The sequence below is a fragment of the Zingiber officinale genome, chromosome 7A (assembly GCF_018446385.1).
Source record: "Zingiber officinale cultivar Zhangliang chromosome 7A, Zo_v1.1, whole genome shotgun sequence".
NCBI lineage: Eukaryota > Viridiplantae > Streptophyta > Magnoliopsida > Zingiberales > Zingiberaceae > Zingiber > Zingiber officinale.
The window spans coordinates 111,299,159-111,321,465 of NC_055998.1; the positions used below are offsets into that span (position 1 = coordinate 111,299,159).

Here is a 22,307-nt window from a genome sequence, read left to right on the forward strand (position 1 = left end):
AGGTTGCACCAACACTACCATGCATGGATCCTAGAATTGATATCAAAGTGAGGCCGCTCTGAATTGGTGAAACCACCAATCGAGAAGGGGGTTCCTTTCATTTTTTCCCTCTAAATTTTTTGAAAAAATCCGCTTTCATTTTTTCACCATTAGTTAGAGTTGGTGAAATATTGCATTTAACAAAATTTGTCATAATATTTTTTTTTTATTTTTTTCTCAAAATTTATGAAACACCCTTATTTTATTTTTCTCCAACATTACTAATCCTAGACCAAGTCTTGGGATATTTGTCATTTTGTTTATTGTGTGCAGGGGCGGATCTAGAAATAAATTTTAACGAGGGCTAACAGAATATCTTTTGTAACATAATAAATATATTTAATAACAAAAAGTTAAATTTGACATCATAAAAAGATAAAATACTAAATTAATAAATTACAATTAGGCTATTGCTTATTGGTATTGGTTAACACTTGGTGATATATCAGGTGGTCGTTGGATAAGAAAAAGAAGGTAACTGCATTCTGCGGCTTTTCATCTTTTGAAAATGCTGCAATATTTACTCATTTTCAATTGTTGAAAAGATATCTTTCTCGATGTATACAACTAGACTGTCATTCATCCATTCGTCTCCCATTCTGTTACGTAAATCAGTCTTTATCGTCTTCATCGCAGAAAATACTCTTTCAACAGAAATGGTCACAACTGGTAAAACTAATGCCATCTCAATCAGACGATAAACCAATGGATAAGCTTGATTTTTTAGAGTTTCAACAATTTTCTGAGCAAAACTCCCCAAATCTTCAATTCCAAAAATATTTGGATCCTGTCGTATATTATAAATGAAATTCTGAAGTTATTGTTCAATAACTATACAATCATTTGTTGAGAAGTCCTCAGGATATAAATCACAAAGTCGAACAAGTTTCTGAACATTGAATTCAGAAAAAGAATTTCTTGGATGAAGACATGCTATACAACTAAGCAATTCTGTGTCAACTTCTGAAAAACGAGTATTCATCTCTTGTATAACTGAATCAACAACCTAACATTGTAATTTGCAAGAATAATAATTAATAAGTAAAAAAATATTATTGATGGATATAATAATAATAAAATTTCTTTTTTAGAAATAATACCTGATAGAAAATCTCCACACGATAATAATGCAAATTGGTGATGACTTGTCTTCTACGTCTACTATGACCACCAATCAAACAATTGTCTTTCATATCCGGCACTGGGATCTCATTCAACTCATAAAATATGTTGACTTTATCTATAATTATATGCCATCCGTCTTCCCTAAATATTTGAAATTGATCTTTCACACTCTCAATCAAACTTATGGCTTGGACAATATTTTGATCCTTTTGTTGTAACACAAGTGACAACTCATGTGCCATTCCCAATATCATCTTCATCAAGTGCAATATGAAAACAAACTCATAATTCTCCATTTTCTGAATCAAACTTTTGGCAACCCCTCTACTATCAAAAGAACTAGAATCATCACAAATATTCTCCAACACTTGTATCACTGAAGGCCACATAGATAATAGACGACCCAATGTCAAGTAGTGTGATCCCCAACGAGTGTCTCCTGACCTTACTAAATTAGTTTCTTGATTTTTGCCACTGCCCGTACTAATGTCTCCACCCTCCAACATTGCAACAATCCTATTATGTTCAATTTGCCTAAGTTGATCTCTCCTTTTACATGATGCTCCCGTCGTATTGACAATCATAGTAACATAATTAAAAAAATCACTTGCATTGAGATTACTCTTGGCAACAGCAATAATAACTAACTGTAATTGGTGAGAAAAACAATGAATATACATTGCATATGGATTTTCTTGCAAAATGAGAGATTTCAACCCATTGAATTCACCTCGCATATTTGAAGCTCCATCATATCCTTGACCTCTCAGTCTAGATAATGATAATCCATGTTTCACAAATAAAGCATCGATAGCATCCTTCAAAGAACGAGAGCTAGTGTCAGATACATGTACAATTGCAAGGAATCGTTCAATCACCTGTCCTCTTTTATTCACATATCTCAAAACAACTCCCATTTGCTCCTTCACTGAAATGTCTCGAGATTCATCAACCATTAAGGAGAAAACATTGTTTCCAATATCTTTGATTATGGAAAGTGTTATCTCAGAGGCACAAGCACGCGTAAGGTCTTTTTGAATTGCTAGAGAAATCATTTGATTGTTTCCGGGAGCATTTTGATTAACAACCTTTGAAACTTCCTTATTTTGTTGACTGTACCATTGAAGCAATTCAAAAAAGTTTCCTCTATTTAAAGAATTACTTGACTCATCATGTCCACGGAAAGACAACCTCTGCTTCAAAAGAAATCGCGTAACATCCAACATTGCTGTTAAACGGGTGCGATAAGAAACCTCTATATCTCGCCCATGTGCTCGTAATATATTTGAAACACTATGTCTTTGATCTTGAAAAGATTCAAACTGTACTCTAGCATGATTGTGACAACTATCTATGGCACCATTATGCAAATTAAATCTTTCTAAAGCATTTTTCCAATTAATGAATCCCATTTTTACAAAGGCATCTTCTTTATATCGACCTCCTTTATTTGATGGTTTAAAAAGATAACACCATAAGCAAAACGCCGCATCTTTTGATATGCTATATTCTAGCCATGGATATATTTTATACAAACTTTCTTGGAAACTCCTTTCTTGATTACCAAAAGATCTTTTTGGATACATATGCCCAATTGGTTGGCAAGGCCCCCTAGTCAAGTACTCTCTTCGGACTAATATAAATATCAAACTCTTCAATTGATTTTTGTAATCCAGGATCACTAACAATATCATTTAAATCTAATTCCACATGAGATTGAATTTCCACAACTTCACTAGTATTAGGATCATTGGAAGAACCCTCACGAAAACGTTTAGGTTTAAAAAACCTCTCCATAATCTACATAAATAAATAATTAAAAATAAAGTCATGTACATGATGTAATTAAATTAATATTCACAAATCACAATTAATTTAAACCCTAAACCCCCTAATTTAAATTGAAATAAAAAAGTAAAAAAAGAAATAAGAATGGTAAAAAAAATTAACCTTGAATTTTGTGAATGACTTGAGCAGTGGTGGCCTAGTGGCTAGGGGCTTCCCAATAAGACAATGACTCTGCAAAACAAGTGAGAAAACAACACAATGAGTTTACTATTTACCTCGAATAGTACTGTGCCACTAAATAATATTAATTTTCATATTTGGTAATGGTAGTCAATAGAACAATTTAAAATAGAAAAGATTTTGAGAACAAAGTCACACACAATCCAATCAATGAATCAACCCAAGCAAAAAAACAGTAGAGAAAAACATAAGAGAGGGAGATAGCGGACCTAGTGGGCGGCTGCTGCAGTCGGCGGGCGACGGATCAGCATCCGGCAAGTGACAGACTGGTCAGCGGCGGACTGGCAGACAACGGAATCAACATAAGAAAAAAAATAAAACTAGAGAAAAAAACAGAGAGGGAGGCAGCGGACCTAGTGGGCGACTGCTGCAATCGGCGGGCGATGGACCGACGAGCCCAGGACTGGTCGGCGGTGGACTGGTAGGTCGGTGGGCGTCGGACCGGCGGGCGTCAGACCGGTGGGCGTCGGACCGGCGGGCGTCGGACTGGTGGGCGGTGGATCGGCAAACAGCGGACGATAGAACACGAATGGCGGACTGCAGAAACGAAGCGCCGACTGTTGAGGCGGAGTCGCGATTCGTGATCGCGAGGGAGAAAGCGCAATTGACGAAGACAAAAAAATAATTATACGGATGACCTATTGCCTATTGGGCATTGGGCTTGGGCTACAAAGGCCTTTAAATTTTATTTTAAAAAATAAAAAAAATTGAAAACCTCACTGCTTTGTTTTTATCCAGTGGGCGACGCCGAGCTTTGCTGCTTCATTTTTGTCCAGTGGGCGATGCCGAGCTTTGCTGAATTGCTGCTTCGTTTTTGTCCAGTGGGCGACGCCGAGCTTTTCTGCTTCGTTTTTGTCCTGTGGGTGACGCCGAGCTTTGCTGCTTCGTTTTTGTCTAGTGGGCGATGCCGAGCTTTGCTGAATTCCTGCTTCGTTTTTGTCCAATGGGCGACGCCGAGCTTTTCTGCTTCGTTTTTGTCCAGTGGGCGACGCCGAGCTTTCCTGAATTGTTGCTTCGTTTTTGTCCAGTGGCGACGCCGAGCTTCTGACAGTCATTGGACGACAAATCTTGACGACCGACGTCGAGATTTAATTTTATTTTAAAAAAATTTAAAAAAAATCTAGAAGTTCGCTGCTTCATTTTTGTCCAACGGTAAGCTTCTCACAGTCACGCCGGACACCGAACTTCTGATCCCGGACTCCACTTTAGCTCTTTCTCTGGCAAATCTTGGCGAGGGCTTCAGCCTCCTCCAACCCTCGCCTAGATCCGCCCCTGATTGTGTGCAAGATTTTTTTTAAATGGCCCACCAAGAAGGCTACATCATAGCTCGGCTACATCACCGCTCGTCCACCTCTTTTCTCTGTTGAAGACTTCAGGAACTGGAAAAGCTAGATGGAGTAACATCTCAATATCCAAGTGGAAATGTGGATCATAATCTAAACTAGATTCACATTTCCCACAAAAGACGGAGTACTCATCCCCTGCGATAAGTGGGATGCACAAACAAAGAGGAGGATCGAGGCGGATGCAAAAGCAACATGTACCCTCCAATACGGCCTGACCAAAGAAGAGTTGAACCGAGTTGGCCCCTTCAATAGTGCCAAGAAGTTATGAGTGTTAGCTAGAGCCCTAGAGCCAATCATTTGATGATTGTATTTTTTGGACTTGTTGTATCATATTCTATATAAATAAAGGCATTTGATTTTTGGTTATTATACTTACTTGTATTGGTGCCAAATAAACTAAGTATAATAACGTCCTTGAGTAGAAGGTTCTTACCTATATCAATCGATTGGTTGAATCGATAGTGAGATGATATAGGGAACACTACTCTTAATCATTCCTAGTCGAATATTAACATTCAGGGACAATGTTAATGCAATAAGACTAGCATGTAGGTCAACTCGATGACTTGATCTCACAAGTCATGGATATAGAGATATCAAGTTGACACATGGGTATGCATTAGAGAATGTATACTGAATGACCCGCCATGAGAAAGTATCATGGATCGTTATATGAGTGTCATATACTTCCTCATGTGGCTATTAGTATGACTACTAGTCCTTAGACCTGAAGTCACCATGGTTCCCTACATAAGGAGTTATGTACTTTAGTTTCGTCAAACGTCACCTGTAACTGGGTGGACTATAAAGGCGATTACTGGGTATGTAACAAATTATGCGGAGGGATGTGAGTGATATAGATGGGATCTATCCCTCCTATATGACGGGAGAGACATCGGTATTCTTGATAGAGTGAGACCACAAAGTGCATGACCATGCCCAAATGAGTCAATATGAGATATTGAGCTCATTTGATTTAGTGAGTCTACTTGGAGTTCAGGATTTAGATTGATCAGAGGATGACACGGTCTATGCCTCACATTGATCAATCTAGATGTCTAGGATAGAAGGACACTTGTCATATTTTGTGAGGAGTCATAATTAGTAGTCACAAGGTGATGTTGGATCTCAACATTCTTGTAATATTGGGTAGTAATGATGTGTTGCTAGATACTGCTCATTACTTATGCTCCTAAATGGGTTTAGGGACATTGCCAACGTTACAAGAACCTATAGGGCCACACACTAAGGACAATTAGATGGAGATTAGGTTCATATGATGAACCAAGAGGATTATATTCATTTGATGAATCGAACTGGATTAAGAGTAATCTTAATTGGGCTAATTGAGTTGGACTCAAGTTAATTTATGTGTTCAATGAGTCTAATTTAGATTATGACTCATTGAATCAATTTAATTAAATGAATTAGATTCATTATATTAAATTGGCTTGAATTAAATGGTTGGATTAGATCAACCATGAGAGAGATTAAGTCAAGTTTGACTTGACTTGAGAGGAAGAGGAAGAGTCAAGTTTGACTTGAATATTTGCCACATCATTAGTGATTTGACATTAGGAGGACTAATGATGATGTGCCACATCATCAAAGTGTGTCACCTCATGGGGGTTACAAAGCTATTCTCTTTAATGGCTACATTTAATGAGGATGGGGGTTACACCTTGTGAAGGTGGCCGGCCACTTACGGGGAATGAATTGGATTCATTTTATTCAAGGCAATTCACTTCATCTCCTTCCTCTAGCTCTCCCTCTCCCTCTCCTCCTCAACTTGGCCGAATCATCAAAAGGTGCTAGCACACCTTTTTTGTGTGATTTTTCCATCTACGTGTTCGTGTGGATACGTATAGAGAGTTGTCTACGTTGACAACTTCGAGATTCCGCACCGTTTGGATGAGCGGGAACGCGAAGGGCTTCGCTTCAAAGGTATAACCTTTTCTTTTGTAGATCTAAGTGTAGATCTAGGTAGAAACTCGTATTCGCATGTTTTCAAATTTATTCTTCGCACGGATCCGTTGGCTAGGGAGATTCGGGGTTTCCGCGACGCGAAAAGCGATTTTCGCGGCCCGAAAATCCCAACAGTGGTATCAGAGCCACGTGCGAAGATGAATATGAGTTTATTTTGTGTTTTATGAAAACTTTTCAGTTCTGTAATATTCTGTAAATTTATGATTTTTATAGTTTTTATGGGTATTTTTCTCATAGAAGCGAAGCACAAGTGTTTCGACACTTGTAGGCTTCGACTACCGAGAAATTTTTCCCAAAACAACCAAGTTTCGCCCCAAAACTTTTTGGGACAGCGGGCTAAGGCGCTGTTAGATCGCAAAGGAGCCCTCGCGATGGTTAGATCGCGGGTAGGGGCGCTGCCCCTGGCCCCGCAAGGGGATTCGTTCCGCGATTGCGCTCGAAAATCGCTAAACGGAACCGCCGGGAAATTGTACTCGTACAAATTGTAAAATTATAGGAAAAATTATAGAAAATTATAGAAATATATAATTTCGAATTATATATTATTTTTGTGATAGTCATGGCCCAAAGACCCAATTCGATTGGATAATTTGTGTTGTAATTCAAAATATGGCCTGCGTGCCATTTTGTGTGTTTGCGTGTGCTGTATTTGATACGCGACCTGCGAGTCGTGCCTCCCTATTTATATTCTAGTTGTAAATTAGATTTAGACTCGAATGTGACTCGAGTTTCAAAATGTAATGTAAATTTTGAAGCGGTGGAAGATCCACTCAAGACGGAGTTACGAGGAAGGCGCGATCAACACAAGGCGGTCAAAAGGAAGGCGCTTGAGAAGCTGTTGACCTTAGGTTGACCATTCGATCTTCTCATTGGCTTGAGAAGATCATAGTAGGGCCATGACATAATCACAAAATTATTTAATTAATTGCTTTTGTGTGTATGTGATGCATGCTAGTTAATTAAGTAATTAATTAGTGCCTAACGATTAGATTAGATCTAAGTCGTGCACATGATGCACCCTTCGATTAGATTAGATCTATCGAGTATATGATACGCATCATCGTTTAGATTAGATCTAAATCGCGACAACTCGTAATGCCTACCATGCCGTGATACCTACCACTACCTCGATCGCATGTTGTTGTTGAATATGCCAAAGCAGAGCAACACATACTATCTTGGTAGGGTACGGAGGGACAATCTTCGTCCCGCCTATCAACGCATGGGTGAGTACAACTTAATTAGATTGAGTAACTAGTTAACTCAATTAGATCGAGTTTAACTATAGGCATTATCCAATGGTTGGTAGATAGGTTAAAATCATGTTTATATTAACTCTTGGGCGTATTAGCCAAAGCTAACTCGAGTTTTAATATAAATGCGGATTTTATCCTATAAACAAGAGTTGCATAGAGATGTAATTGGTAATTAGTTACCTACCGATCATGCTAAGTCTTGGGCGTATTAGCCAAAGCTAACTCAAGGGTTAGTATGATGTGGATCTTGTCCCACATGAATTATAGAATTCAGTGGGAGCATCATTTAGTTAAAGGCCTAATTAAATGATTAAGAATATGATACTTATTTCTGCATTTATTTCTGTTGTAGAATTGCCATGACGTCGAACACGAACACCTTCTCCCTGCGATCTGTCCTCGAGAAGGACAAGCTCAACGGAGCAAATTTCCTGGACTGGTACAGGAAGTTGAGAATAGTTCTCACTCAAGAACGTAAACTGTACGTTCTGGAGCAGCCCATTCCAGAGGCTCCTCCTGCCACTGCCCCGCGAGCTGACCGAGATGCTTTCAAGAAGCATCAAGTTGACGCATTAGATGTGTCTTGTCTAATGCTCGCGACCATGAACTCTGAGCTTCAGAAGCAACACGAGTTAATGGGCGCTTACGATATGGTTGAACATCTTCGTCAACTGTATCAAGGTCAAGCGAGGCATGAGAGATTTGAGATCTCAAGGGCACTGTTTCAGTGCAAGATGTCAGGCAGGGCTCTTGTAGGCCCATATTACTCAAAATGATTGGGTACATAGAGAACCTACAAAGGTTGGGGTTCCCACTTGGCCAAGAGCTGGCCACTGACCTGATTTTGCAATCCTTGCCGGATAGCTACAGTCAATTCATTCTAAACTACAATATGAACGAGATTGACAAGCCACTGCCCGAGCTGCTTAGTATGTTGCGAACTGCTGAGCTGAACCTTAAGAAGGCTAAGCCCAACACTATTCTGATGGTTCAGAAACATAAGGGCAAGGGCAAGGGCAAGCCCAAAGGCAAGGGAAAGTCCCAAGCCAAGGGCAAAGGCAAGGCACTGAAGCCTAAAGGAGGGGTCGCCAAGGATGCTACCTGCTTCCGCTGCGGTCAGACCGGGCACTGGAAGAGGAACTGCAAGGTATACTTGGAGGATCTTAAAAAGAAGCGAAGTGAGACTTCCACTTCAGGTATATATGTTATAGAAGTCAATCTATCTATTTCTACATCATGGGTATTAGATACTGGATGTGCTTCTCACATTTGTACTGATGTGCAGGCGCTGAGAAATAATAGGGCATTGACAAAGGGCGAGGTGGACCTACGAGTAGGCAATGGAGCACGGGTTGCTGATGTTGCTGTAGGGACTTATTTTCTATCTCTGCCCTTTGGGCTTGTACTAGAGTTAGTCGATTGTTGTTATGTGCCTGCATTAACTAAGAACATTATATCAGTTTCTTGTTTGGACAAGAAAGGTTTCTCGTTTACAATAAAGAACAAATGTTGTTCCGTCTATTTAAACGATATGTTCTATTGTAGTGCACCTCTGATGAACGGACTCTATATTCTAGACCTTGAGAGCCCTATCTATAACATAAATACCAAGAGGTTCAAGTCAAATGACATGAACCAAACCTACATCTGGCACTGTCGCTTAGGTCATATAAATGACAAGCGCTTATCCCAGCTCCATAAAGATGGTTTGTTGGACTCATTTGATTTTGAATCATATGAGATATGTGAGTCATGCCTACGAGGCAAGATGACCAAGACTCCCTTTAGTGGGCACAGCGAGAGAGCGACTGATTTGGTAGGACTTATATATAGTGATGTATGTGGCCCTTTCAATATCGCTGCTAGAGGCGGTTATAGGTACTTTATCACATTTACTGATGACTTCAGTAGATATGGTTATGTGTACTTGATGACACATAAGTCTGAATCCTTTGAAAAGTTCAAAGAATTCAAGAATGAAGTACAGAACCAGCTTGACAAGAGTATTAAGATACTTCGATCCGATCGAGGTGGAGAATACCTTAGCCATGAGTTCTGTGACTATCTAGCTGAGTGTGAGATTCTATCCCAACTCACTCCTACTGGAACACCATAGTAGAATGGTGTATCCGAAAGGAGGAATCATACCCTATTAGATATGGTACAATCTGTGATGAGTCACACAGATCTTCCGACATACCTTTGGGGCTATGCTTTAGACACGACAGCCTTTATACTCAACCGAGTTCCATCCAAGGCCGTGATAAAGACACTATATAGGATATGGACTGGGAGAGATGCCCATGTGTCTTTCATGATGATTTGGGGTTGTGAGGCTTACGTTCGACGTCAAGTCTCAGACAAGTCAGGACCCAAATCCGACAAGTGCTACTTTATTGGATATCCCAAGGAAACTAAGGGATATTACTTTTACATTCCCAGTCAGCACAAGATAGTTGTGGCAAAGACTGGGGTCTTTCTAGAAAGGGACTTTGTTTCTAGAAAGACTAGTGGGAGCACGTTCGATCTTGAAGAAGTTCAAGATGCGAACAATAGCACTGAAGCCTCGATAGAAGTTGAACTAGAACCACAAAGTGTTGTGGATGATGTTGTTCCACAAAGAGTTGAGGAACAACAACCAGTTCAAGTAGACATACCTTTTCGTAGGTCTGCTAGGGTACGTCATCAGCCTGAGAGATACTCATTTCTCTTGTCTGACCATGATGACGTTGTGCTCATAGAGGATGAGACTACCACCTATCAGGAAGCTGTGATGAGACCAGATTCCAAGAAATGGCTAGAAGCCATGAGATTCGAGATGGAATCCATGTACACCAACCAAGTATGGACTTTGGTTGATCCACCTGAAGGGGTAAAACCCATTGGGTGTAAGTGGGTCTTTAAGAGAAAGACTGACATGGATGGACTTATCTATAAGGGTCGCTTGGTAGCTAAAGGTTTCAAGCAGATTCATGGTATTGACTATGATGAAACCTTTTCTCCAGTAGCGATGTTTAACTCCATTCGGATCATGCTTGCTATTGCAGCCTACCATGACTATGAGATATAGCAGATGGATGTAAAAATCGCGTTTCTGAATGGAAACCTGCTCGAGGATGTGTACATGACACAACCTGAGGGTTTTGTAGATCCACAGCATACTAGCAGAGTATGCAAGTTGCATAGGTCCATTCTAGGGATACAGATCTATAGAGATAGATCTAAGAGATTGCTTGGCCTAAGTCAGAGTACATACATTGACAAGGTACTCTTACGGTTTGCCATGTAGAACTCCAAGAAGGGATTTCTGCCGATGTCACATGGTGTGAGTCTTTCGAAGACTCAAGGTCCCTCTTCTAGAGAGGAGAGAGACCGCATGGATCAGATCCCTTATGCCTCAGTCATAGGATCGATTATGTACGCCATGCTATGTACTCGACCTGATGTCTCGTATGCTTTGAGCATGACAAGAAGATACCAGTCAGATCTAGGTGAAAGTCACTGGATAGCAGTCAAGAATATTCTTAAGTACTTAAGAAGGACTAAAGAATATTTCTTGATATATGAAGGCAATGATGAGCTAGCTGTAAAGGGTTACAGTGATGCTAACTTCCAGACCGATCAGGATGATTACCGATCGCAGTCAGGGTTCTTATTTTGCATTAATGGTGGTGCTGTCAGCTGGAAGAGTTCGAAGCAAGACACAGTAGCTGATTCTACAACAGAGGCCAAGTACATTGCTGCATCAGAGGTAGCAAAGGAGGCAGTTTGGATTCGCAAGTTCATCACTGAACTTGGGGTGGTTCCTAGCATTGCTGACCCTATTGAGCTCTATTGTGACAACAATGGAGCTATAGCACAGGCGAAAGAACCTCGCTCACACCAGCGGACCAAACACATACTACGACGCTTCCATCTCATTCGAGAGATCATCGAGAGAGGAGATGTGAAGATTTACAGAGTACCTACAGAGGCTAACATCGCAGATCCCTTGACCAAGGCTTTGGCACAGAGGAAGCATGATGGTCACACTAGGTCATTGGGGCTTAGAGCCTACACTGATTGGCACTAGTGCTAGTGGGAGATTGTTAGCTAGAGCCCTAGAACCAATCATTTGATGATTGTATTTTTTGGACTTGTTGTATCATATTCTATATAAATAAAGGCATTTGGTTTTTGGTTATTATACTTACTTGTATTGGTGCCAAATAAACTAAGTATAATAACGTCCTTGAGTAGAAGGTTCTTACCTATATCAATCGATTGGTTGAATCGATAGTGAGATGATATAGAGAACACTACTCTTAATCATTCCTAGTCGAGTATTAACATTCAGGGACAATGTTAATGCAATAAGACTAGCATGTATGTCAACTCGATGACTTGATCTCACAAGTCATGGATATAGAGATATCAAGTTGACACATGGGTATGCATTAAAGAATGTATACTGAATGACCCGCCATGAGAAAGTATCATGGATCGTTATATGAGTGTCATATACTTTCTCATGTGGCTATTAGTATGACTACTAGTCCTTAGACTTGAAGTCACCATAGTTCCCTACATAAGGAGTTATGTACTTTAGTTTCTTCAAACGTCACCCGTAACTGGGTGGACTATAAAGGCGATTACTGGGTATGTAACAAATTATGCGCAGGGATGTGAGTGATGTAGATGAGATCTATCCCTCCTATATGATGAGAGAGACATCGGTATTCTTGATAGAGTGAGACCACGAAGTGCATGGCCATGCCCAAATGAGTCAATATGAGATATTGAGCTCATTTGATTTAGTGAGTCTACTTGGAGTTCAGGATTTAGATTGATCAGAGGATGACACGGTCTATGGCTCACATTGATCAATCTAGATGTCTAGGATAAAGGACACTTGTCATATTTTGTGAGGAGTCACAATTAGTAGTCACAAGGTGATGTTGGATCTCAACATTCTTGTAATATTGGGTAGTAATGATGTGTTGCTAGATACCGCTCATTACCTATGCTCCTAAATGGGTTTAGGGGCATTGCCAACATTACAAGAACCTATAGGGTCACACACTAAGGACAATTAGATGGAGATTAGGTTCATATGATGAACCAAGAGGATTAGATTCATTTGATGAATCGAATTGGATTAAGAGTAATCCTAATTGGGCTAATTGAGTTGGACTCAAGTTAATTTATGTGTTCAATGAGTCTAATTTAGATTATGACTCATTGAATCAATTTAATTAAATGAATTAGATTCATTATATTAATTGACTTGAATTAAATGGTTGGATTAGATCAACCATGAGAGAGATTAAGTCAAGTTTGACTTGACTTGAGAGGAAGAGGAAGAGTCAAGTTTGACTTGACTATTTGCCACATCATTAGTGATTTGGCATTAAGAGGACTAATGATGATGTGCCACATCATCAAAGTGTGTCACCTCATGGGGGTTACAAAGCTATTCTCTTTAATGGCTACATTTAATGAGGATGGGGGTTACACCTTATGAAGGTGGCCGGCCACTTAGGGGGAATGAATTGGATTCATTTCATTCAAGGCAATTCACTTCATCTCCTTCCTCTAGCTCTCCCTCTCCCTCTCCTCCTCAACTTGGCCGAATCATCAAAAGGTGCTAGCACACCTTTTTGTGTGATTTTTCCATCTACGTGTTCGTGTGGATATGTATAGAGAGTTGTCTACGTTGACAACTTCGAGATTCGGCACCGTTTGGACGAGCGGGAATGCGAAGGGCTTCGCTTCAAAGGTATAACCTTTTCTTTTGTAGATCTAAGTGTAGATCTAGGTAGAAACTCGTATTCGTATGTTTTCAAATTTATTCTTCGCACGGATCCGGTGGCTAGGGAGATTCGGGGTTTTCGCAACGCGAAAAGCGATTTTCGCGGCTCGAAAATCCCAACAATGAGAGAAGCTAATCAAGCTGCACGAGGGCTCCTCCGATACTAAGGTAAGCAATCAAGATTTAATTCTTAATAAATTATATAACATTAAAATGCAGAAAGGTGAGACGGGGAGCCAGTTACACGCTCACATCCAAGATCTTCTGAATGGCCTCCACGCGGTCGGACAAAAGATGGAGAATCGTAACGTCATCAGGTATGCGCTAAATACTTTTCTGAAGAATACCTTGTGGCATTGATGATAGATGCTTACAAAGTATCGAAGGATCTTTCTTTAATTAGACTAGATGAACTATTTTCAAAATTTAAACTTCATGAATAGACTAATGCATGCCTGATCGGTAAAGGTATTGTGTTGGTTATAGGTACAAGCAAGACAAAGGAGTCTAGGAACAAGTGCTAAACCGAACCCGAGTCTGAAGATGAATCAGACTCAGAAGACGACAATGAAATCACCACCGAGCTTGTGAAACTAGTATAAAAATTGTACAAGAAGAAGAAGGGCTTCACCAAATGAGAGATCAAGAAGGTGACTCAATCGAACATGAAAACTAAGTTTGAAGTTACTGATACACATAGATTACATATGCTATTTTGTACTATTTGACACACATTTACGTATATTTCATGTTTATGATCTATGTGTTTTGCACCCTTTTCTATCATATTTCAACATAATTATTATTTTGCATCCAGAGATCTACTCGGTGTTTGTTTTCACTTTTAGGAGCAGTTTGGAGCAGAAAAGGACACTTAAGATGCAAATGATGATCAATTGAAGTAAGGATTGGAGTGCCCAAGTTAATTCAGAGGTAAATTGGACTTGGTCATGCCTTGAAACACGACCAAAGAAGGAATCAGAGAAGAAATAGTCTTGGTCGTGTCCCATAGCACAGCCAGAAGCTGCCCGTGCCAGCCTCCAATGCTAAGTTAGACTTGGTCGTGCCTTGAGGCATGGTCATATACCTAAAGGTGCAGTTTTGAAGAGTTGGTCGTGCCAAATGGAACAGCCCAGAAGAAGAAAAGCATAGTTGCTCTGCTTTGGCCGTGCCAAATGGCATCACCTAGCCGTGTGGACAGAGCCAAGCTAGCTCTGTCCGTGCCTTAAGGCACGACCAAGAAACCAGAAGCAGGGAAGGGTCGTGCTAAATGGCACGACCAGGTATTTGTGGTTGAGACAAGATGGCTCTGACCATGCAAAATGGCATGGCCAGAATCCCAAGCATTGGTCAGGTCATGCCCAGAGGCAAGGCCACCCTGTGCCTTACTTCTATAAGATGGGAACTTCATCTCATTGCTTGAAGGGGAGGCTTCTAGGTGAGAAGTGACCATCTAGGTCAAATCTTGACATTTGGAGGCATCATCTAGGTGATCCGAGACTGTCCTGCTCCATCCTCATCGACACTCTAAGATCTTCGTCCAAGGGCTTTACTCAACTCCAAGGATAAGTTTCTCTTCTCCTTTCTTTAGGGTTCTTGAAATTCTATGTATTTGTAACGCCCGAAAATTCTCAAGACTATTGTAGGAATATTCTATGATTTTTCTGGAATTATTAGATATTTTTCCGGAATTTTCCGAGTAGCGAAAGTAGCAAAAATTATTAGAAAAGTAAAATGGCTTAAGCGGGAATCGAACCCGGGACCTCTCGAGTCCGCTAAACCTTTAGTTAGCCTTAGTAACCGGTGAACCCAGCAGGGCCGTGCTGAAAGGAAAGGGAATCAATTATATTTATAATTGGTTTGGCCGAATTAATTACTTAGTATAAATAGGAAAGTTAAGTTGGGGTTTGGTTTATTTTTGGAACTTGGTTCGGCAACTCCTCTCCAAAACCCTCACGCCGACGCCAACCCTCTTCCCTCTCCTTCTCTCGGCGCCACAACAAGGGAAGAACTAGGGTTCCATCCCTAGGGTCCCAAGGTCACTTTCCGACGACGATTTCAGCACAAGGGCGTTCCCCTCCACGAGTAGAGCACGTGGACGCGAGCGAATCGTCGAGAAGTCGTCTCCACCGGAATTTCTAGCGAATAGATTTGTAAGAAATCTAGCACACAAGGTAAGAAACCCCTCACCTGTAGTATAAGTAGCTCTCACGTGTTTTCTTTTATGCACTAGATTAGTTTTATTGAATTTTGTCAGCATACAGTGTGTATTTTAACTCTTCTCACAGATTTAGGGATTAGTGAGCATCTCTAGATGGGCCGAGCACGTGTATCCTCTGTAGATAGGGGTTTAGACGCTGCTGGGTGCCTAGAGGTGGCCTCCCTGATCGAGAGGAGAGTTAGAGAGCGCCAAATGCTCGACAAAATGCCTAGCACAGCCTTATGATACAGTGGGCATTTAGTTAAATGCCATAGAACATGTTAATTAGCATGATCAGTTTTTATTTCATCTTTTATGAGACTAGATGTCCAAATGGGTGGGCTCCCACAGTCGCCTCTAGGTTTAGACAACCTAGTTCTAGGTTCAGATAACCTAGATTCAGCAAAATAGTATTAGCTATTTCAGTATTTTACTTTTCAGTGGCACTGTACTGGATTAGATATCCATTGGGTTGGGCTCCCATAGTCGTCCCTAGGTTTAGCTAACCTAGTAAACCCTACTAGATTCGGAACTTGCAATCCCGGGTCTAGTTAGGGATGCGCGGCCAGGGCCCATCAGCAGCATGTTTAGTATTTTTACTTACTATATGTATATTAGTTCGTGAATTCAGTACAGTCCTAGCAGTAGCTCAGTATTAGCTTAGCTCAGTTTTTAGTATCAGCTTAGTTCTTCATTGATACCATGTGATTGATATCATGTTCAGCTTTAGATATGCCATGATTGTATGCTTATATGCCATGCCATGTTTAGTTTATTCAGTATACTTAGCATATCCTTTCAAACAACACGATTTAAAATCATATTTGCATCGTATGCATATTTTAGTGAGGTAGATGGTTTCTTACTAAGCTTTTTAGCTTACAGATACTATTTTCCTTATACTGCAGATACAGGTAAAAGGAAAATGGACTAGCAGTGGAGGCTGGAGGTCAATGCAGATCAAGATGTGTGTGGAAGGAACTGGAATAAAGATCCTAGGGATCTAGTTTTATTTTATTATGCATTAGAACGTGTTCAGTATGCATTAGTACTTATAACAAGCGTTATCTTATGTTTCTGTTAGTTAACAAGAGAACAGTTTAAAACCTTGTTAGTTTTGGGTTTCCATATCTTTACATGTCATGAATTAGTATTCTATGCCTTAATCATGTTTAGTATGTTAGCCATTACCCAGTAGAATGTTTCTCTTAGCTTTTATAGCGTTGTGTAATGACCTTGGCACGCGCCGATATCGGGGCCCGACACGAATCGAACTCGATCGGTCGCCGATCGATCAGAGTCTCGATCGGCCGAGACCGATCGGGACTGGTTTCTGACGAATGTAAGTTGTTGTTCCTCGATCGATCCGTGGATCGATCGGAGCTGGGTTGCAAAAAATGGCTCACCGATCGGTCGGTGACCAGATCGATCAGAAGCCACCGATCGATATCATTGACCGATCAGGACACCGGTGGATCGGTCGGCACGATCCAAAGCCTGTGATTGCGTAGTTTATGGATCGGTTGGTTGAACGATCCGGAGTTTCCTACCGTGCCAGTATCAGTAGATCGGTCTGTGGATCGATCCGAAGTTTATTATCAGTTGTAAACACCTCCCCTAGTATGTGTACAACTCCTAGGTACACCTAGAATATTAAGATCAGATTTCAAAGATAATAGTTTAGCAAAATTTTAATAAATTCAGATTTTCCGCAATAGTAATTTAGCACAGCATTACGTAACGATCGGCCTTGCAGCCTAGTCAGTAGGAGGCGGGTCGTTACAGAGTGGTATCAGAGCAGTGTTCCATACTTCCTACACACACATCAGCATTGAACCTGTAGCTTCCAAGTAAGAATACCTCTACTTTATTTATGTATCTTGCTTTCTTGTTATAGCTCATGTTTATAGATATCTGATGCATGTTAGTATGTGATAGTATATAACATGATAGCAATAGTTATACAATTATAATTGTATTAGTTATGCATGTCCTGCCCTCCATGTCTTTAGAAATGGCACAAGGACGCCCAGCTAGAAGGACACCAGCTACTGAGCCCCAGCATGAGGCGGGCAGTTCAGTGCCTCCCCCAGACCTTACAGCGTTAGTGGCTCAGTTACAGCAGCAGCTAGCTGAACAGCAACAGGAGATAGCCACCCTCAGGGCTAATCAGCAGAATACCCCCACAGTCACCCCGGAACCAAATCTGACGACTCCAGTGGTCTTAGAGGTTCCACCAGTCCAGCCTACGGCACCAGTAGCCCCAGCAGCAGTAGAGGCAAAGAGAGAAGCCTATTTGATCCAGTGGCAGAGAGTCAAGCCCGAGAACTTCTCAGGCACCAGTGAACCATGGGATGCTCAGGCATGGTTCAAAACACTGGAGAGTACGATGGAGCTTCTGGACTGGCCAGAACATGAGAAGGTGAAGTGCGCCTCCTTCTGTCTGACAGGAGATGCACGTATGTGGTGGGAGAGAATCAGAGCGAAGAGCCCAGTAAATCAGATGACATGGGCAGACTTCGAGAAAGAATTCTTTGAGGAGTTATTTCACATGCGGGTTACAAACCGCCACTACGACGAGTTCACTGAGTTTCGTCAGGGCAACCTTTCAGTTGAGGAAGCCGTGAAGAAATTCAACAGGTTGGCTCGTCTATGCCCAGAGCTAGTCAGCACAGAGAAGGAACGAATCCGGTTGATGCTCAAGATGCTGAGGCCAGAGATAGCAGTGAACGTGGCTGGTGGCATACATAGGCCACAAACCACAGAGGAGTTAGTGAGCAGTGCCTTGACCACAGAGCATTACCAGAACAGCATAAAGCAGCAGAGTCCAAAGGCCAAGGAAACCCTCACACTCAAAAACAGCAAGGCCACAGCTCTAACTGGAAAGGGAACTCCAACAGCAAGCGCAAATCAGGGAGTGACCCAAAAGGAGGACCATCTAGCAAGCGACCCAGTTATCCAAAGTGTGCTACTTGTGGAAAATTCCACCCAGGGGTTTGTCGCAAGGGCACACGAGGATGCTTTGAATGTGGACAAGAAGGGCACATGGCCAAGCAGTGCCCGAACAAGACCGGTCTTCCTCAGCCACAGCAGATTCAGTATGCCAGTTATATCAGATGCAGCCGCTCTAGAAGGTCCAGCCAGGGCAGATTAGAAGCCCCTCCAGCTATGGCGAATGCGAGGATCTACTCACTCACCAGAGAGGACGTAGCCAATGCCTCGACAGTTGTCACAGGTCAGATTAGCATTTTACAGTATAGTGCTACTGTTCTATTTGATACTGGGGCAACTCATTCATATATAGCCAGGATGTTCTCCGAAAAATTAGAAATACCCTCAGAGGTACTCAGTGGTCAGTTCTTGACGGCACTACCTTCAGGAGAGATCATGGCATCCACGCACTGGCTCAATTATAGCAGACAGAGAGCTCTTTTGTGATCCGATAGTGCTAGAGATGACCGACTATGACGTTATCTTTGGAATGGACTTTCCGATCGGATACGGGCTTCTATAGAGTGTCGTAAACAGAAAGTCGTATTCCAACCTGAGCATAGTTCGAGTTCGTCGGAGAACCGAAGAGAAAGGCCAAGAGGTTTCTCTCAGCTATGAAGGCACAGAGATTGATGGATTCAGGATGTACGGGGTTCTTAGCACACGTAGTCAGTACCAGTCAGGACAAGGACCAACAGCTAGCAGAGGTCCGAGTCGTATGTGACTACCCAGCAGTCTTCCCTGAAGAGTTACCAGGCCTAGCACCAGACAGGGAGATCAAATTTGAGATAGAGCTCATTCCCGGTACCAACCCTATTTCCAAGGCACCTTACCGCATGGCTCCAGCAGAACTGAAGGAACTTCATGAGCAACTATGAGAGCTGCTTGACAAAGGCTTCATACGCCCTAGTCACTCACCATGGGGAGCGCCTGTATTGTTCATGAAGAAGAAGGACGGGAGCATGCGCCTGTGTATAGATTACAGAGCGTTGAACCAAGTTACCATCAAGAACAGGTACCCTCTTCCCAGAATTGATGACCCGTTCGATCAGCTAAAGGGAGCAGCAGTGTTCTCTAAGATAGACCTCAGATCAGGTTATCATCAGGTGAAGGTTAAGGAAGGGGATATACCCAAGACAGCATTCAGGACTAGATACGGACACTATGAGTTCGTAGTCATGCCCTTCGGCGTGACAAATGCTCCAGCTACTTTCATGGACCTCATGAACAGGGTATTCAGGGAATATTTAGATAAGTTTGTTATCGTGTTCATCGACGACATCCTTATCTATTCCAAAACTCAGGAAGAACACGCAGAGCACCTGAGGACAGTATTGCAGACCCTTCAGCAGAATCAGCTGTACGCCAAGTTCATGAAATGTGAATTTTGGCTAGATCAGGTGTCCTTCCTGGGTCACATCATCTCAAAGGATGGTATCATGGTAGACCCCAGTAAGATAAAAGTTGTGAGCAACTGGAAAAGACCCAAGAACGCCAGTGAGATCAGAAGCTTTCTGGGATTAGCAGGTTACTACAGAAAGTTTGTAGAGGACTTCTCTAGGATAGCCTCCCCACTGACAGCTCTTACCAGGAAGAGTAGGAAATTTCAGTGGACAGAGGACTGTGAGAACAACTTCAGCGAGCTAAAAAGGAGATTGACCAGTGCTCCCATTTTGGCTCTACCAGACAACACCAGCAGCTTTGACATCTATAGTGATCCCTCTAAGTTGGGACTAGGAGTAGTACTGATGCAAAACGGCAAGGTGATCGCCTATGCCTCCAGACAACTCAAGGATTATGAGAAGAATTACCCTACTCATGACCTTGAGCTTGCAGCAGTAGTGTTCGCTTTAAAAATTTGGAGACATTACTTATATGGATCTCAGTGCAGAGTGTATACAGATCATCAAAGTCTGAAGTACTTCTTCACTCAGAAGGATTTGAACATGCGACAGTGCAGATGGCTTGAGCTGGTCAAAGACTACGAAATAGATATCCTCTACCATCCAGGGAAAGCCAATAAGGTGGCCAACGCACTTAGCAGAAAATCCAGTGCTACCTTATTATCTCTTACAGCCATGTCACCGCCCAGAAGGAGATATCGAGATTTCGGTCTTGAACTCATCGTTGGACAGCTCTCTACTATGACCTTAGAGTCTACCTTGCTTGGTGATGTTCAGTCAGCTCAGGACCCTAAAATTCAGAAAATCAAGCAAGGGCTAGCGGAATCGAAAGTAGAGAATTCGAGTGTCCGATAGCGGGTGTTGTATTTTGGTGACAGCTCTGTGTTCCAGATCAGGAGGAGCTACGGAGACAGATTTTAGATGAGGCTCACAAGACTCCCTATGCGATGCATCCAGGTTCCACCAAAATGTATCAAGACCTGAAGAACCATTTTTGGTGGCCTGGGATGAAGCGAGACATCGCCAGATATGTTAGCATCTGCCTCACCTGTCAGAGGGTCAAGGCAGAACATCAGCGACCAGGAGGAGTTCTGCAGCCTATACAGATTCCAGAATGGAAGTGGGAGGATATCTCTATGGATTTCATAGTGGGACTGCCCAGAACCACGAATGGTTTTGACGCCATCTGGGTAATAGTCGACAGGTTGACTAAATCAGCCCACTTCTTAGCTATCAAGATATCCTACTCCATGGAGAAGCTAGCTCAGTTGTATCTCCAGGAGATCGTCAGACTACATGGAGTCCCACGAACCATCATTTCAGACAGAGACAGCAGATTCACATCACACTTCTGGGAGTGTGTACAGTCAGCGTTGGGCACTAAGTTAAAGTTCAGCACAACATTCCATCCTCAGACAGATGGTCAGACGGAGCGAGTAAATCAGGTACTCGAAGATATGCTCCGAGCGTGTGCCCTAGACTTGAAGGGAAGTTGGTGCAAATATATGAGCTTAGTAGAATTTACATACAACAACAGTTATCATGCCACTATCGGCATGGCACCTTATGAGGCTCTCTATGGGCGGAGGTGTAGATCTCCAATCTGCTGGTATGAGAGTGGTGAACAGAAAGAACTAGAACTTCAGACAGATCTAGTAGCAGATACCACAGCAGCTATACAGCAGATCCGCCAGAGGATAGAGACAGCTCAGAGCCGCTAGAAAAGCTATGCTGATACACGGCGCAGACCCTTAGAGTTTTCAGTCGGGGATACAGTGTTCCTCAGAGTAGCTCCCATGAAGGGAGTGTTGCGTTTTGGGAAGAAGGGCAAGCTTAGTCCCAGATATATGGGACCATACCTTATCAGCAGAAGAGTGGGCAAGGTAGCATATGGGCTAGAGCTACCCCAGGAAATGTCAGCTGTCCACAACGTATTTCATGTCTCTATGCTGAAGAAGCATACCCCAGATGCCACCCAGGTGATTGAGCCCCAAGTCCGCGAAGACCTCAGCTATGATAGTCGGCCTATTCAGATAATGGACCGAGCAGTTAAGAAATTGCAGAACAAGGAAGTACCATTAGTCAAAGTCATTTGGCACAGTCACACAGCAGAAGAGGCAACTTGGGAGATAGAAGCCAACA

General features: G+C 42.0%; 1 protein-coding gene across 1 annotated transcript; it reads right to left on the reverse strand.

Annotated features, from left to right (window-relative positions):
* Positions 1-559: 559 nt before the first annotated feature.
* LOC121999611 (zinc finger MYM-type protein 1-like) lies at positions 560-2,390 on the reverse strand. Its single transcript, XM_042554270.1, has 3 exons — positions 1,140-2,390; positions 923-1,045; positions 560-826 (listed from the first exon to the last, which is right to left on the reverse strand). The coding sequence occupies exons 1-3, from the start codon at positions 2,388-2,390 to the stop codon at positions 560-562; spliced, it is 1,641 nt and encodes a 546-aa protein (XP_042410204.1).
* Between the last annotated feature and the right edge of the window lie 19,917 nt (positions 2,391-22,307).